The 14,772-nt window shown below is 68.7% G+C and overlaps 6 protein-coding genes across 6 annotated transcripts; 1 reads left to right on the top strand and 5 right to left on the bottom strand.

The window, feature by feature from the left end:
- Positions 1-8: 8 nt before the first annotated feature.
- Positions 9-746, bottom strand: MICPUCDRAFT_46284 (uncharacterized protein; the record flags this gene model as incomplete). The annotated part of the gene is made up of 1 exon (XM_003055001.1): positions 9-746. The coding sequence occupies one exon, from the start codon at positions 744-746 to the stop codon at positions 9-11; it is 738 nt and encodes a 245-aa protein (XP_003055047.1).
- A 248-nt stretch (positions 747-994) lies between these two features.
- MICPUCDRAFT_50388 (uncharacterized protein) lies at positions 995-2,863 on the bottom strand (the record flags this gene model as incomplete). Its single annotated transcript, XM_003055000.1, has 1 exon — positions 995-2,863. One exon carries the CDS (start codon positions 2,861-2,863, stop codon positions 995-997), a length of 1,869 nt encoding a protein of 622 aa, XP_003055046.1.
- Positions 2,864-2,978: 115 nt separating this feature from the next.
- On the bottom strand, positions 2,979-5,014 carry ODA-DC2 (outer dynein arm docking complex 2; the record flags this gene model as incomplete). The annotated part of the gene is made up of 3 exons (XM_003054999.1): positions 2,979-3,832; positions 4,039-4,835; positions 4,983-5,014. The coding sequence occupies 3 exons, from the start codon at positions 5,012-5,014 to the stop codon at positions 2,979-2,981; spliced, it is 1,683 nt and encodes a 560-aa protein (XP_003055045.1).
- An 895-nt stretch (positions 5,015-5,909) lies between these two features.
- On the top strand, positions 5,910-8,090 carry MICPUCDRAFT_46282 (uncharacterized protein; the record flags this gene model as incomplete). The annotated part of the gene is made up of 2 exons (XM_003055536.1): positions 5,910-6,737; positions 6,930-8,090. 2 exons carry the CDS (start codon positions 5,910-5,912, stop codon positions 8,088-8,090), a joined length of 1,989 nt encoding a protein of 662 aa, XP_003055582.1.
- A 177-nt stretch (positions 8,091-8,267) lies between these two features.
- On the bottom strand, positions 8,268-9,080 carry MICPUCDRAFT_4304 (mitochondrial carrier family; the record flags this gene model as incomplete). Its single annotated transcript, XM_003054998.1, has 1 exon — positions 8,268-9,080. A coding segment is annotated over one exon (813 nt), but the record flags the coding sequence as incomplete, so codon positions are not given.
- A 938-nt stretch (positions 9,081-10,018) lies between these two features.
- MICPUCDRAFT_50383 (uncharacterized protein) lies at positions 10,019-13,745 on the bottom strand (the record flags this gene model as incomplete). Its single annotated transcript, XM_003054997.1, has 2 exons — positions 10,019-13,429; positions 13,548-13,745. The coding sequence occupies 2 exons, from the start codon at positions 13,743-13,745 to the stop codon at positions 10,019-10,021; spliced, it is 3,609 nt and encodes a 1,202-aa protein (XP_003055043.1).
- Between the last annotated feature and the right edge of the window lie 1,027 nt (positions 13,746-14,772).

Below are 14,772 nucleotides of genomic sequence, written 5' to 3'. Positions count from 1 at the left end.
TCTCAGCGTCACAGCGCGGATAGCTCTTTCCCCGCGACGAATTCGATCACCTTCGGCACCGCCCCCTGGAGCGCCTTCGCGGCCGCGCCGAGGTTCTCCATGAACTCGTCCGCGGTGGGCTGGTCCCCGTCCACGATGTCCGTGATGGCCTTCACCGCGACGAACGGCACGCCGAAGAGCTCCGCGGTGTGCGCGATCCCGGCAGCCTCCATCTCCTTCACGCTCGCGTCGTTCGCCTTTAACGACGCGAGGTCCACCTCCGGGGCGTCCAAGGAGTTCCCGGTGCTCACGACGCCGTCTTTGAACCCCATCGCGGCTCTCAGCGCGGGCGTCGGGAACGCGTCGACGGCGCCGATCGCGTAGGTGTCGAACCCGGGAATCGGGATGCGCCGGTCGTGATTCTTGAACGCGCTCGCGAGGTAGACGTCCCCGATCGCGCCGCCCATGGCTTTGAACCCGCCCGCGGTCCCGGCGTTGACGAGAATGTCCGGTTTCAGCGCGAGGCAGATGCCGTACGCGGTCAGAGACGCGGGGACGGTGCCGACGCAGTCGACGCCGAAGGCGGCGGATTTCCCGTTCGTCACGACGTGCACCTTCGCGCCGTGCACGTCCCCGGAGAAGACCAACGCGGGGATCGGCCCGGGCAGCGGGCTCTCCCTGGCCTTGACGAGCTTCAGGTGCTCCACGAGCGGCGCGGCCTCCGCTTCCATGGCGATGATCACCGCGATCGTCCGGACGGGCGCCATGTCGGGCGCCGCGGACGCGTGTGAATCGACGCGTCGGGGAGGGCGAGCGCGAGGTTCTGTTTCCGAGGCGCACGTTTTTAGGTGTTCACGTTTTTCGCCGCCTGGCGGCGCGCCGCTGGCCGTTTTGATAGCAGTACGTTCGTACAGCTGGTGTCTATAGACAGGAGCTTTGCTCCAGTCTGCTAGACACACTTCAGAGTGCACACCTGTTCAAGCGAAACGGTTCGAGTCTTCTCTCCTCCGGTCTTCTATTTCAACTCTAACGCCCGTCGCGCAGGCCACCCGCCCGTCCTCTCCCTCTCCTTCGCGCGCACCGCGACGTCCCCCCCCCCCCGATCGACGCGACAGTGCGCGGACGCCCACCGCCGCAGACCGTCCATCGACTTGAACTCAGACGCCGGGACGCGCGACATCGGATTTCGCCCGAGCAGATCCAACGCGGCGACGACCAGCGCGCGGCCGACGCCGTGAAACGTCCCGGGCGTGTACTTGACCGGACGCAGCGCTCTCGACGGCGGCGACGCGCGTCCGTCCGGGTCGTTCGACGCCGGGGGCACGTGCGACAGCAGTCTCGACGCGTCATAGTTCGCCTCGACGACGTACAAGTGCGGCAGGCCCGTCGCGCGATGCATCGCGACGCGGCCGGAGCCCTCCTTGGATCCGCCCTCGCCGCCGTTTTTCATCCGCGCGTTTTTCTCGCTGAAATCGCACGCGTTGAAGTCAAAGTGCGGCGTGTTCAGCGCGACGAGCCGCGCCCACGCCCGCGCCTCGACCGCGTCGCGCCCCTCCAGGCTATTCCCGAACGCGAAGCACCCGCGCTTGTTCACGTGCCCGTGGAGGTCCACGTAAAACCCGAGCTCGTCGCGTTCGGCGTGCGCCGCCAGCAGCCGCCGCGCCGCGTGTATCGCCGGCTGCTTCGCGGCGTCGGGCGCGTCGTAGCACCGGTTCAGGTTCTGGCCCAGGGTGTCGCACCGGTAGTGCCCTCGGAACGCGCCGTCGGGGTTCAGACACGGGATGATATTGAAGACGTAGGCGTCGCGCGCGGCGGCGGCGCGGGGGTCGTCGACGCGGAGTAAAAACTCGACGACGCCGCACATCATGTGGAAGCCGGGTTTCTCGCCGGGGTGGACGCCGGCGCTGACGACGAAGACTTTCTTCCCTCGAGAGTTACGTCCGGGGAAGTTCGCGATCGAGGTCTTGGACATTCGGTGGATCAGCCCCGGGGCGTCCACGCTCGTGCCCGCGACGTCCCCGGGAGCGTCGGGCTCGGGGGGGGTCTCGTTTTCGTTCGCCTCGTCCCCGCCGCCGCCGCCGCCGCCGCCGCCGCCGCCGTCGCCGCCGCGAACTTCTTTTCCCGTGATGGTTATCATCTCGACTTTCCTCCCGTCCAAGGACGTCGCTAACGTCTCGCGGCCGTACGTTATCACCTCCCGTAACGCCTCCCCGTGCGTCGGGTCCTCAAACCTCGCGTCTATCGCGTCCAACATCGCTTCGCAGTCGTACGCGCCGAACGGGTAGGTGAAGGCGAAAAACACCTTCTCACCCGGCGCCGTCAGGTCCTTCTCGAACCGGTGCTTGAACGTCACCTTGAACGCGCCGTCGTCCGTGACGTGCGTCTTGCACGGCTCGGTGACGCGTTCGTACGCTTTCATCGCGGGGTGCGTCCTGTACACCGGTCGGAACCCGTTGTTGAAGAGCTTGCCTTGCTTGTTCAGATTCATGATCGTGAACGTTACGGTCTCTCCCCTCCGCGCGCCGTCGCCCTCGACGCTGAAGTGGAACCACGTCCGGTGTCTCGTCTCGTGCGGCGTCCCGTCGCAGTCCGGTCGCGTCCACACGTGGTAGCAGTTATCCCTCGCGCGCGCCACCTTCGCGAGGTTGCCGCCGTCGAAGTCCGCGCGGAAGACGAGGTCGCCGCACCGCCACTTCCCCGCGCGCCCGTCGAGATCGATGCTCGCGCGCGGCGCGCCCGCGAACGACCACGGGACGGGGCACGCGCTCTCGTCCCACGGCCGCCATCGCTCGTGCGCTCTCGACGCCGCGCCCGCGCGTTTCTCGCGGACGCGCGAAACGCGCTCGCGCAGCTCCGCGGCGACGCTCCGCGGCGCGAACGACATTGACGCGCGACGAGCTTCTGCTTCTGTCGCGAGGACGAACGAACACAACCGCGAGCGAACAGAAACGGTCGGTTTGCTGATTGCTGATGTCTGTCGGAGAGAGAGACGCGTCTATCTACTGGGGCCGCGACCCGAGCTTCGACCCCGGCCGGCTCCCCGCGGGCGGCCTCCTCGCCCCAACCCCGCCCCCACCCTTCCCCCCGCCCCCCGCGATCCCCCCGCTCGGCGCGCGCGCGTGCGTCTTCTCCTTTTCCGCGGCGCGCTCGCGCTTCGCCAGCCGAGACAACGTCTTCGCGCGCAGCTCGTCGCGGTTCAGGGGCCGGTCGTCCTCCACGTCGCTCTCGTCGCTGTCCTCGTCCCCGGTCTCTCTCGTCGTGGGGAGCTGGATCTTCAGCGTCGTGCCGCCCGTCGCGGGCTTGTCCGGACCCTGCGAGAGGAGCGCGGCGTAGCCCATGGCGCGCGTCTCTTTGTCTTTTTTGTCGTCCACCGCGCGGTTTTCATCCGACGCCTCGCCCTTCGCCGTCGCCTGCGCGGCGGCGTACATCTGGAGGATCTCGTTCGTGCGCTGCTCGACGATGCCGAGGTACTGCATCATGTTCTCCGTGTTCACGCCCTCTTCGCCGAGGAGTTCTCGGTTCGCCGGGGTGTTACATCCGATTTTGTTGTATATTTTCCAGATGCCATCCTTGAGCTGGAGCACGGTTTTCATCGCGTCTTTGTGTTTCGTCTCGTACGCGTCCGCCTTTCGCTCCGTCGCGAGGAGTTTGTCCGACAGTTCTTTGAGCTGCTTCTTCCGCGCGCCGTCGCCGCCGACGCCGTCGCCGCGGTACTTCTCGATCTCTCCCTTCACGTTCGAGATTTGCTCCTCCAGCGCGTCGATCTCTTGGTTCAGCGTGTTGACGTAGTTGAACAGACGGAAGTTTTCATCCTCAGCGCTGAGAAAGTTGCTCACGAGCGCGTCGAGGTCGTCTGCGAAAGAGAGAGAACACGAACAGGGGGGGTTGTGGCGCGGTGACGCGGGTGAGCGAGAGATAGCGAGCGAGCGAGCGAGCGAGCGATTCGTCCGACGATGCCGACGTGGACGCGTTTGAAGCGACGCGACGTCGGCGGGGAAGAGACGGGACGGGACCCCCCCCCAAAAAAAACAAACCCGAGCCGAGCCGAGCGCGACGCACCGATCCCCGCGGCTGCTTTGATCTTCTCAAACGCCTCCGTGTACGAGTGCACTTTCGTCTGCACCGTGCTCTGCCTCGCCTTGGTCTTGATGTTCCCCCAGTTCCCCTTGATGATCTTCTTCTTGAGCTTCTTCTCCTCCTCCAACGACAGCGTCCCCAGTTTCCCGTCGTCCTCGTTCACCTTGCGTCGGTTCCTCATGAATTCCTTCATCTTCCGGTCGTGTTCGATGAGTTTTCCGAGCTCCCTCCACTCGTTCTCGAAGCTCGCTTGCTCTTTGTCCGCCTGCATCTTGAGCTTCGCCATCTCCGCGACCGCGCGGTCGCGCGCTTCGTACGCGCGATCGCTCTCCTCCACGATGACGCCCATGTCCGCCTTTTTGGCGTCCAAGTCCTTCTCGAGCTTGCGGTACACTTCGGCGAACACCGCGCGCTCTTTCCTGAGGTTGTCGATCGTCAGCCTCAGCGTCTTGTTGTGCGACTTCGCCTCGTTGAACCGGCACAGAGACTTATCCAGCTTGGTCTCGAGCATCTTGATCTTCTTCTGTATCTGGTTATTCGCCCTCTGCGCGGCGTCGAGACCGCCCATCTTCTTTCGCTGCGTCTCGACGCGCGACCGCATCGTCTCCACCTCTTTTTCCAGGTCGCGCACCGCGCGCTTCTCGAGCTCCGTCTTTCGCGTGAAGGCGTCCGCTTGCGCTTGCAGGCGCGCGATCTCCGCCTCCGGGCCGTAGTCGCGCTCCGGGATCGCCGTGGACTTTGGTGCATCGTTTTCTTTCGCGTCCGACGTCGCGACGGCGCTGCGGGCGAGGTGGGGGGAAGGCGGTGGCGGGGGGGGGGGTGTGGTCCGTCAGATTCGTTCGTTCGCGACGAACGGAAGGAACGGAACGGACGAGCGCGCGGCGCGCGATGCGGGGTTGTCGCGCGGGGGCCGGCCGGGGACGCACGCGCTCGTCGCCGTCGCGCTCGCCGTCGTCATGACGCGGGAATTCAGAAAGCGGAGCGGATCGTCCTGCGAGAGCGAGCGCGCGACGCGGGGGTGGGGGCGGTCGTCAGCGCGTCGGATGGGTCAACGTCCGGAAGAGGCGCGGCGCGCGGCACGGCACCCCAAATCGGGGGGTCCGAGAGCGATGGACCGACGGGACGCGAGACGCGCGTCGCGTCGCGCGAGGGAGGTGGTCGCACCGCCGGCCGCGCGAGTCTAGTCTTCGGGAGAGCGGCGTCGCGCGAGAGGCGTCGCGCGAGTGGTGCGGACGCGCGGGTGCGTCGCGCGCGTCGCGGACGTGTGCCCCGCCGCCTGCTCCCCCCCTCCCGAAAACGGTCGTGAGCACTGCTGGAGAGTTTCGAAGGGCGAACGCGAACGAGAACGCCTCGGCTTCGCGAGCGCGAGTACACGTAACAACAACGAACAGAATCGATCGCGCGCGCGCCGCCGCGCGATGTCGCACGACGACGACGTGCTCGTCCCGAAGCGCACCTCCCGCCGCGCGGACCGCTTTAAGCGCCCGTTCGACCGCGATGTCGTCGTCTTCCGGCAGAAGGAGGGGACGCGCCTGAGGGACAAGGTCGACCGCATCGGCGAGAGGCACGTCCACGCGGACGCGCTCGCGCCGCGAGAGGAGCGCACGAAGGATCGACGCGCGGCGGCCGCGGCGGCGCTGGGGTTGGACGAGACGCGGGAGAGGAAGAAGAAGAAGAAGGAGAAGAAGAAAAAGAAGGAGAAGGAGAAGAGGAAGGCGTCGACGCGCGGCGCGGACGACGACGAGACGCCGACGCCGACGCCGACGCCCGCGTCGTCGAACGCGAACCCAACGCACGTCGACGCGCACCTGAGGGCGTCGCGATCGGGCAACCGAAGCCTCCCGGAACCCCGCATGGTCCTCTGCGCGCACCTCTCCGCGCACTGGCGCCTTCAACCGCTCATCGGCGACGCCGGACTCGGCCTCGGCGGCGTCCACGGCCGCGTGCGCTCGTTCAAGCTCCTCGCCCCGGACGAGCACACGTATCGATTCCGACTCGACGACGAGGAGGGCCACCTCGAGACGCTCCGAACGGCGTACGCGTTGCGACCGCCCAAGTGCAAAGACGTCGCGACGAGCTACTCGAACGTCGTCGCGATCGTCACGCGGCTCGCGAGCGCCGTCTCCGCCGCGCGTCTGTGCGGCACGGTGTTGCGGCACCGCGCGTGGTGCGCGTCCGCGGTGCGAGCGATTTGCCGCGAGTGCGAACGGATGGAGGATGCGATTCGCGACGGCGAGAAACCCGTGCACGCGAAACGGACGTCGCTCGCGATGTCGGAGATGATTCGCGCGGTGCGAGAGAAGGCGGCCGAGGCGACCGTCGTCCTAGAGGAGGACCCGGGCGGGGAGCACGAGGCCTCCGGGCCGGTCGGCGGCGGCGCGAGGGGCGACGGCGTCGGGTTCAAGACGGATCCGTACGCCGCGGCGATGGCCAACGCGAAGGCGCGCGCCGCCGGGTGGGACGGCGAACCCGACCCGTCGACCGGGTGCGACGTCCCGCCGGGCACTACGCTCGTGGGCGACGTCGCGATCGTGCGCCTCGCGGTCGTCCTCGACGAGGCGATGTACGCGATGGCGTACCACTCCAGCGTCGCGCCGTGGATCGACGCGGGGGGCGACGCGGGGCCGACGACGCCCGAGGCGCGTTCTATACACTGGTCCCCATACGACCGCGTTCGCGAGGTGGACGCCGATCCTTAAGGACTTTGACTCGTCGCGCCGGTCCCCGCCGTTCCTCGAGGACTTTCTCTTCTCCCGGCGTGTGTCGCTCATCGCCCGCCACCCCTCGCGTTCGTTCAACCTTCGACCGCGCCGCCTTTCAACTTCGACTGACGCACCCCTTTGAACTCCACCCCGGAACGACCCTCCCCTCAGATGCCGGCGTACTTGACGGCGGTGACGGCGTGCGGCGACGCGGAGGCGGAGGCGGAGGGCGAGGCGTACCTGAAGGTCGTCTCCAAGAAGACGCGCGAAGCGAGCGCGAGCGCGAACCCGCTGTTGACGCTGCTGGAGTCCCGGAACGTCGAGGGCGCGCGCGTGTTGACGGGGAGGGGGCTCCCGAGCGAAGCGGACGCGAGGGCGGCGGCGAGGGGGGTGTTACAGAAACAGAAACAGAAACAGAAACAGAAACAGAAACAGGACGCGTCGCTCCCGCCGCCGCCGCCGTGCCCCGAGCTCGTGCAGAGATGGCGCGACGCCGCGCGGGTTTGGCCGTGCCATCTGTACGCGTACGCCGCGCCGACGACGGACGCGATCGAGGCGTTGAAGGCGGCGAGCGGGAAGTGGATCGAGATCGGCGCGGGACTCGGCTACTGGGCGGCGGCGATGAAAAAGATTGGCGGGATGGACGTCGCCGCCTTCGACCTTCGACCGACGCGCGCGAACAGCGCGAAGACAGGGAACAACAGCGCGAAGACGGAACGTCAACCGTCGCCGTCGAACGAGTACCACGGCGACGCGACGCCGTTCTACGACGTCGTCGCCGGCGACGCGTCTTCCGCGGCGTGCAAAGACGCGAAGCACCGCGGCTTGTTCCTGTGCTACCCGCCCCCCGGCGATCGCGTCGCGTCGGACGCGTTTCGCGCGCACGCCGCCGCCGGCGGCGGGCTCGTCGCCGTCGTGGGCGAATGGGACGGGAACACCGGGAGCGCGACGTTCGCGACGGAGCTCAGCGCCGCGTGCGCGCTCGTGAGGCGCGTGCCGTTGCCGCAGTGGGGGGACACCGCGCACGAGCTGACGATTTGGAGGACAAAGTCGGACGTCGGAAGCGGCGGCGGGGACGGCGGAGACGCGAGGTATCCGCCGACGGACGCGTGCGCGGGCTGCGGCGGCGAACGGATGCGCCTCCGACGGTGCGTGCACTGCCGCGTCGCGATCTACTGCTCGAGCGCGTGCGCGAAGAAATGCGCCGAGGCGCACGCGTTGGAGCACGCGGCGCGTCACGTCCCGGGAACCGCGAGCGACGACGTGGACGCGGCGTCGGACTACGCCGCGTACGACCCGTTTCGTCGACGGGTGACGTCGTTCGAGCGATGACGACGGACGGCGGATACCTCCGCGAGCTCTGAATAGCACAACGACGTAAAGAACGCTCGAGGGTACTCTCTCTAACGCGCTCACGTCATGATTACAGTACAACAAAAAAGAATAAGTAAGGGGATCAACTCGAGCGCCCCAGCCATCCCCCCCTCATATCGGCCCCACGCCCAGCCCGAGCGCCGTCTTCAGCATCTCGTACGACACGAAGCGAATCGAATTCTGCGGGACGACTTTCAGCGTGTTCGCCGCCCACCCTCGGAAAAACCCTTTCATCCCCTCCTTCCTCGCGATCGTCATCAGCGCGTCGCCCATCCCGTCGTACGTCTTCCCTTTCATCTGCATCCGCCGTCTGACGGTATCGAGCGGATAACACACCGTCGCGCTGAACGTCCCGGACGCGCCGCCGACGAAGAGGTTACTGATCGGGTCTTGCTTTCCGTCGGCGCCGTAGTACGCCTTCTTCGCGACGTCGTAGGACGCAAAGTTGATCGCCGCGTACGGCGCGATCCCCGCGAGCGTGGGGACGAGCCCTTTATATAACGCACGCACGCCTTCCGTTCTCACGACCGTCGTGAACGCGTTCCCGATTCCAGAGTACCCGTGATTCGGGAGCGCCAAACGGAGTCGAATAGTGTCCAGCGGGTGCGTCAACGCCGTGCCCGTCATCCCCGCGAGCGCGCCCGCGCAGAGGCGCTCTTTCAACCCGAGCGAGCCGTTCTCCGGGGTCAACATCTTCTTGTAGAAGTCGTTCGACGAGAGCTGCGCGGCCGCGTACGGCGCGACGCGGATCACGTTCACGCCGTTGCCTTTCCAGAAGGCCAGGACGCCTTCCTCTCTGTAGATCTTCGCGAACGCTTGTCCGATGCCCGTGTACGCCTTGCCGCTCATTCCCGCGCCCTCCATCGCCTGGACTTGAAACAGAAGCTTGATGCGATCCAACGGCGCGGACGCCGTCCTCGCGATGATCCCGGCCATGCCGCCCGCCGCGGCCTGGCGGCCGCCCATGGCGACCGCGTACATCCTATCGGTCACGGAAGGGACGGGGCTCTCGGACGCCGACGCCGCCGCGAACGCGTCCGGGGACGGCGACGGCGTCGCCGTCGCCGTCGCCGTCGCCGCGCGGTGGTGCATCGCGCTGCTGGACGCGAAGCACGCGGGGGGGAGCCGCGGGGCGCGGCGTTGGCGTTCGCCGTCGAAACCCGCGAGGGGTGGCGGCGCCATCGCGTCGCGCGCCGACGATTGCCGTAGTGTAGGGTCACCTCAGCCTGCTGTTCCGGCAGTTGCATCTGCAGCAAGCATCCAACCAAGATGACACGTTTTTATTTTCGCGGGCAGGTCCGATCAAGCGACGCTTAAGATACGGTGAAATGATCCTTTCAAAATTTTCGATCGATCAATATGCGCTCAATTGCAGATTTCATCGCTGGAAGCGCTTGTGTTCGTCGACTCTCGCGGGGGATTTTTTTTTTCTCGATTCTCGTGCCCGCGGCCTCCGCGCGATTCACTCCACTCTCAACGCGCGCGCTTCACTCGATACCCAAACTCGAACGTAACAATGTGCGGCCCTCTCGGAACCCTCTGCAGCTGCGTGTACTCCGCGGTCAGCTGCGTCAAGCGCGTCGTGTGCTGCGGCCTGTGCTGCGTCGCGAAGACGGTTACCTAAGTTCGTGACACGAACGTAACACGTGACGCGCGCACGATTCGGCTCGGGAACGTTCGCGAGGCTGGGGGAACGTGCGCGCGCGCGATGCCCGCCGTGGGGCGGTCGGACGATGACGACGCGTGTGATTCCTCGGCGCGACGCGAACGCGGAGGACGAACCGCGACGGGGGAGGACGGCGGAGCCGGCGGAGGAGTCGGACGAGACGAAAGTTGATCGATAATTTATGTCAAATTATGGTTGAGTTGTTTGGTCGAGTCGACGCCTACTCGAACTGATACTTATCGTGCGCCGCCTTGAGCTGATGCCGCGCCTCCGTCTGCGCGTGCGATACGTCCTCCAGCCGCCGTTCGCACTCGGTCTTCTTCCTCCGCTGCGCGATCGTCTTCCCCGCGCCCTCGGGCATCATGTCGAGCTCTCCCTCGAGGCGGTCTCTCTCCAGGCTCAAACTCGTGAGCCTGGACTCGAGCGCCTCCAAGTGCGAGCTCCACGATTCGTACGACTCCGTCGTCGCGAACGGCCTCGGCTTCTCCCGCGCCGCGGGGTTCGCGTCCGCCGCGGGCGCGGCGTGCGTCGGTCGCTTCTCCTCCGCGGCGAGGCGCCACGGCGCGGCGTCGGTCGAAGCGCCGACGCCCGCGCCCGCGCCCGCGCGGACGAAGTGCTTCCCCGTCTTCGCGACCGGCTCCGGGCCGTCGAGGTGCCCGCCGAACCACCCGCTGCCTTCGCGTCCGCGACGTTTCGCCTCCGCGGCGCTGTATCGATCCGCGGCGGTCTCGAGCACCGCGTGCGTCGTCGCCGCGTTCGCTGCCGCCGCCGCCGCCGCCACCGCCGGCGGCGTCGGTCGTCTGTCCCTCGCGGCTTCGTACGCCGCCCGTCGCGCCTCCTCCGCAGCCTCCTCCGCCGCCGCGCGCTTCGCCGCCGCCTCCGCGGCGGCGCGGTCGCGCTCCGCCGCCGCCGCGCGCGCTTGGTCCGCGATCGTCTTACGCCGCCGCGCCGCCGCGTCCGCCTCCGCGGCGTCTCGCTGCCTTTGCTCCGCCGCCGCGTTCTCCATCGCGCGCTCGCGTCGCTCGGCGCGCACCTCCTCTTTCCTCGCGTCCGAGCGTTCGACCATGCCGACGCCGATGTTCCCGGACGTGACCCTCCCGGCGTTTTGCCAGCCGTACGACTCCGCCCCGGGCTGGCGCGCGCCCGCGCCGAGCACGGGCACCATCCCCGGGCCGAAGTGGTCCGCCGGCGCCCTCGCGCGCGGGGGCGAGACGAACCGCCGCTGCTCGGGGACGACGTGAGCGTACGATCGGTCGTGCAGGTCGTCGGGCCCGGGGTCGTTCGCGTCCGCGGCGTCGACGCCGCCGAGGTTCCAGATCGGGTTCGACGTCGTCGAGATGTCCTTCGTCGTCGCGCGTCCCGCCGCGGGGGCGTCCGGGTCGACGTTCTCGTCTCGGTCGCGCCCCGGTCCAAGTCGGGCGCGCCCGGACGGCGCGCGCTCGGGGGAGCGCATCACCGCGCGCATCCCCTCGCTGCTCGTCTGGCTCGCGTACGCCGCGCGCGTCTGCGTCTGCGTCTGGAACTGCGACGGCGCGACGACCGCGGGCGCGGAGGCCATCGAGCGCGTCGTCGCGTCCTTCTCTAAATGTTTGCACCGCCGGCGCAGCTCGATTATCTCTTGCTTCGCGGCTTGCAGCGCGTTCGCGGCGTCCGCGGTCGCGTCCGCGCTCTTCTGGTTGCTCGAGCGCAAGATGGCGCTCTCGCATCGCACTACCTCGCTCTCTTTGCTCACCGTGAGCGCGTAGCGCGCGGATTCCTTCTCCTTTTCCGTCGCCGCCGCGAGCTTTTCGCGCGCTCGCGACGTCTCGTCCTCCGCCCGGGATAACTTCGCCTGCGTCGCGATGTTTTCGCGTTTCATCGCGTCGAGCTTGGCGTTCAAATCCGCGATAGACCGTTCAAACGCCTCGCGCTTCATGCGCTCGTCCCGAAGTTCGTTCGCGCGCTTGTTCAGCTCCGCGTTGGCGTTCGAAAGCTTCCGCGTCGCCTCCTCCGACGCCGTCTTTTCGCTCGCGGCTTGCTCCTTCAGAACCGCGGACTGATGCCCGAGCTCTCGAACCTCCGCGTCTCGCGCTTGCAGCCTGTTCGCAAGGTCTCTCGAGGACGCGAGCGTGGTCTCCGCCTTGCGTTCCGCGGTCTCCGCGGCGCGTTCCGCCGCGGCTTCTCTTCGTTCGAGCGCGGCGATTTCTTCCTTGAGCTTCTTGATCGTCGAGTCGTACTCCGCCGCGTCTCTCGCGCTCGCCGCTGCCGCTCTCTCCGCGGCAGCCTTATACGCCGCGACCTCCCTCGCGTGCTTATCTTGCAGTTCCTCGAAGTCGAGCTGCGTCTTGCTCGGGCGCGGCGGCGTCGGCTTCGGGGATTTCGCATCCTTCGCTTTCCCCGCGCCCGACGTCGAGTCAAACGAAAACGGCGCCGCCGCCATCGGGATGTTCGTCGTCGCCGGAACCAGCAACGGATCGACGCCGCCGTTCTCGTCCGCGCGCTGCTTCGCCGCGACCGCGGCCGCCATCGCCGCGGCTTTCCTCGCCTCGTCGTGCGGGTATGTCACCTCGGGCGGCTCGCTCAAGTTCGCGCGGTCCTTCGGCGGGGACGTCCACTGCTTCGGCAGCGGGTACGGCGGGTCCGCGGGGACCTCCCGCGGCGGGCTGTAGCTCCCGTTCCAAGCCCCGGGCCAGACGCTGTCCCGCGGGGTGTTCTCGCGCGCCGCCGCCCGCGCCTCGCGTTCGCGCGCGAGCGTCTCGTTCATCGCGCCCTCGTCCAGATCCCACGCGAACGCTTTCCGTCGCGATCCTTCGGCCGAACGGTCCGCGCTCTCCGCGCGCGCGGCCGCGGCGGCGACCGCCTCCACGGTCGGCGGCGGCGGCGGCATCGCGGTGGACCCGGACCCGCCGGCGCGTTTCACTTCTTCGAGCTCGGCTTCGTAGTACGCGCGCATGTCTTCGAATCCTTTCGCGGCTTTATCCGCGATCTCTCTTCGCGACTGCCGCACGCGCTCGAGGGCTTCCTCGAACGCCTTGTCCCGGGAGTTCTCCTCCTCCTCGCGCAGACCCGCGATGGACGACATCACCGCAGGTTGGTTCCCGCCGTCTTTGCGAAGGAAGTGCGTGTCCACCGCCGGCGCTGCGGCGTCCGTCTCCGTCTCCGTCTCCGCCGCCGCCGCCGCCGCCGCCGCCGCCGCGGTCGAAGGCCTCGCCGGGCTCGTCGCGGATCTGATCGGGGACGTCGCCGTCGCGCGCGCGTCTTCGCCCACGTTCATCTCTCGCTCGCGCTTCCTCGGCGTCGGGAGGAACTCCACGGTCGTGTCGAGCTCCTGGCTCTCGCGGGCGACGCGCGCGGCGGCTTCCGCGGCTGCCGCGGCGACGGCGGCTGCCGCCGCGGCGGCCGCTTGGGGCGGGCTCATCGGCGCGGTCGCCGGTCGCGTCGGGCTCGGCGCGGTCGCCGGTCGCGTCGGGCTCGACGCGCTCGGTGGAGGGATCGCTTCTTCGGCCGCCGCGGGCGGTCGCCGCGGCGGCGGCGCGGGGGGTCTCGCCGCCGCGGGCGTCGGGGGAAGGCCGCCGCCCGCGTCCGATCTCGCCGGGCTTCGACTGACCGCGACGGCTTCGCGCTCTTCGTCGTCGTCGGTGTACACGGACTCCTGCGCGCGTATCGGGGAAGGAGACGCGTTCGTTAGCGAGCGAACAGGTCGGATCGACGGGGAAGGCGACGAGAGCGGCGACGCGACGTGCGAGGCGAGGAGGGAGGACGGCGCGCACCGCGGTCGCGAGGAACCCGCGCTCGGGGGTGTTCTCTCGTTTTTCCGCCTCGATTCCGAACGAGTTCCTCGGCGGCTCGCGCTTCGCGGCGACCGCTTTTACGTGCTCCGGGGACGCCATCACGTCCTGCATCGGCGCGACTTCGGTCGTGTCGCTGTACGAGATGTCCGAGAGCGCCTCGCTCATCGCGCGCGACATCGTGCGCGCGGTTGTGTTGTCAACGCAATTTCAAAATCTCTGAGGGGTAGTTTTGCGCGTAGTACGCTTTCGACGCAGTTTCGTATGCGTACCGGTTACAACCACTGTCACAACCAGCTACAACAGAAAAAGCCCTTTCTGGCTCTGGCTGGAAGGTCGCCACACACGCCACTCGCGCGACGATGAAGACGACGCGACTCGCCGCGGTCCTCGTCCTCGCGGCGATCCTCGCGACCGCGGCGGTCGGCGTCGACGCCGCGCGTCCTCTGCGCGCGCTCCAGCAGGACGACCTCGCCGCGGACCCGTTCGCGCCGAGCGGCGGCGCCGCGCCCGCGCCCGCGCCCGCGCCCGCGCCAGCCCCGGACGCGGCCCCGCGCGTGCCGCGGGCGACCGCGACCGCGGCCGGCGCCGCGCGCGCGCTCGAGGACGCGAACGCGACGGCGGCGAACGCGACGGACGCGACCGGATCGAACGCGGTCGACGACGACGCCGCGCCCTCCCCGGCGCCCGCGCCCGCGCCCGCGCCCGCGGAAGCGGAAGCGGAAGCGGAAGCGGAAGCGCCCGCGCCCGCGCCCGCGCCCACCGCGGACGACGCGCCCGTCGCGCCGACGAAGAACAAACCCTTCAAGATCCCGGTCGCGAAGGCGAAGATGCTGCGGGGGCAGCGGGTGACCGGCGTGCTCGCCGCGATGATGAACGCGACCGCGAACGCGACGAACGCGATCGCGAACGCGACGAACGCGATCGCGAACGCGACGACGAACGCCGCGCCCGGCGGGACGGTAAACGAAACGACGGCCGCGAGCGAGGCGAACGCGACGAACAAAGAGGGCGCGGCGCGCGCGGCGGCGGCGGACCAAGGCGGCGTGATCCCGCCGCGGGCGCCCGCGCCCGCGCCCGCGCCCGCGCCGGCGCCGACGCCGGGACCGGACGCGGACGCGGCGCTCGTCGCGGCTTCGAATGCGACGACCATAGCGGGCGCGCGCGCGGCAGCGGTGGACGGCGGCGGCGTGATACCGCCGCCGGA

This window comes from Micromonas pusilla, assembly GCF_000151265.4.
Source record: "Micromonas pusilla CCMP1545 genomic scaffold MICPUCscaffold_1, whole genome shotgun sequence".
Taxonomy (NCBI): Eukaryota; Viridiplantae; Chlorophyta; class Mamiellophyceae; order Mamiellales; family Mamiellaceae; genus Micromonas; species Micromonas pusilla.
This window is presented reverse-complemented; position numbering and strand designations above follow the sequence as displayed.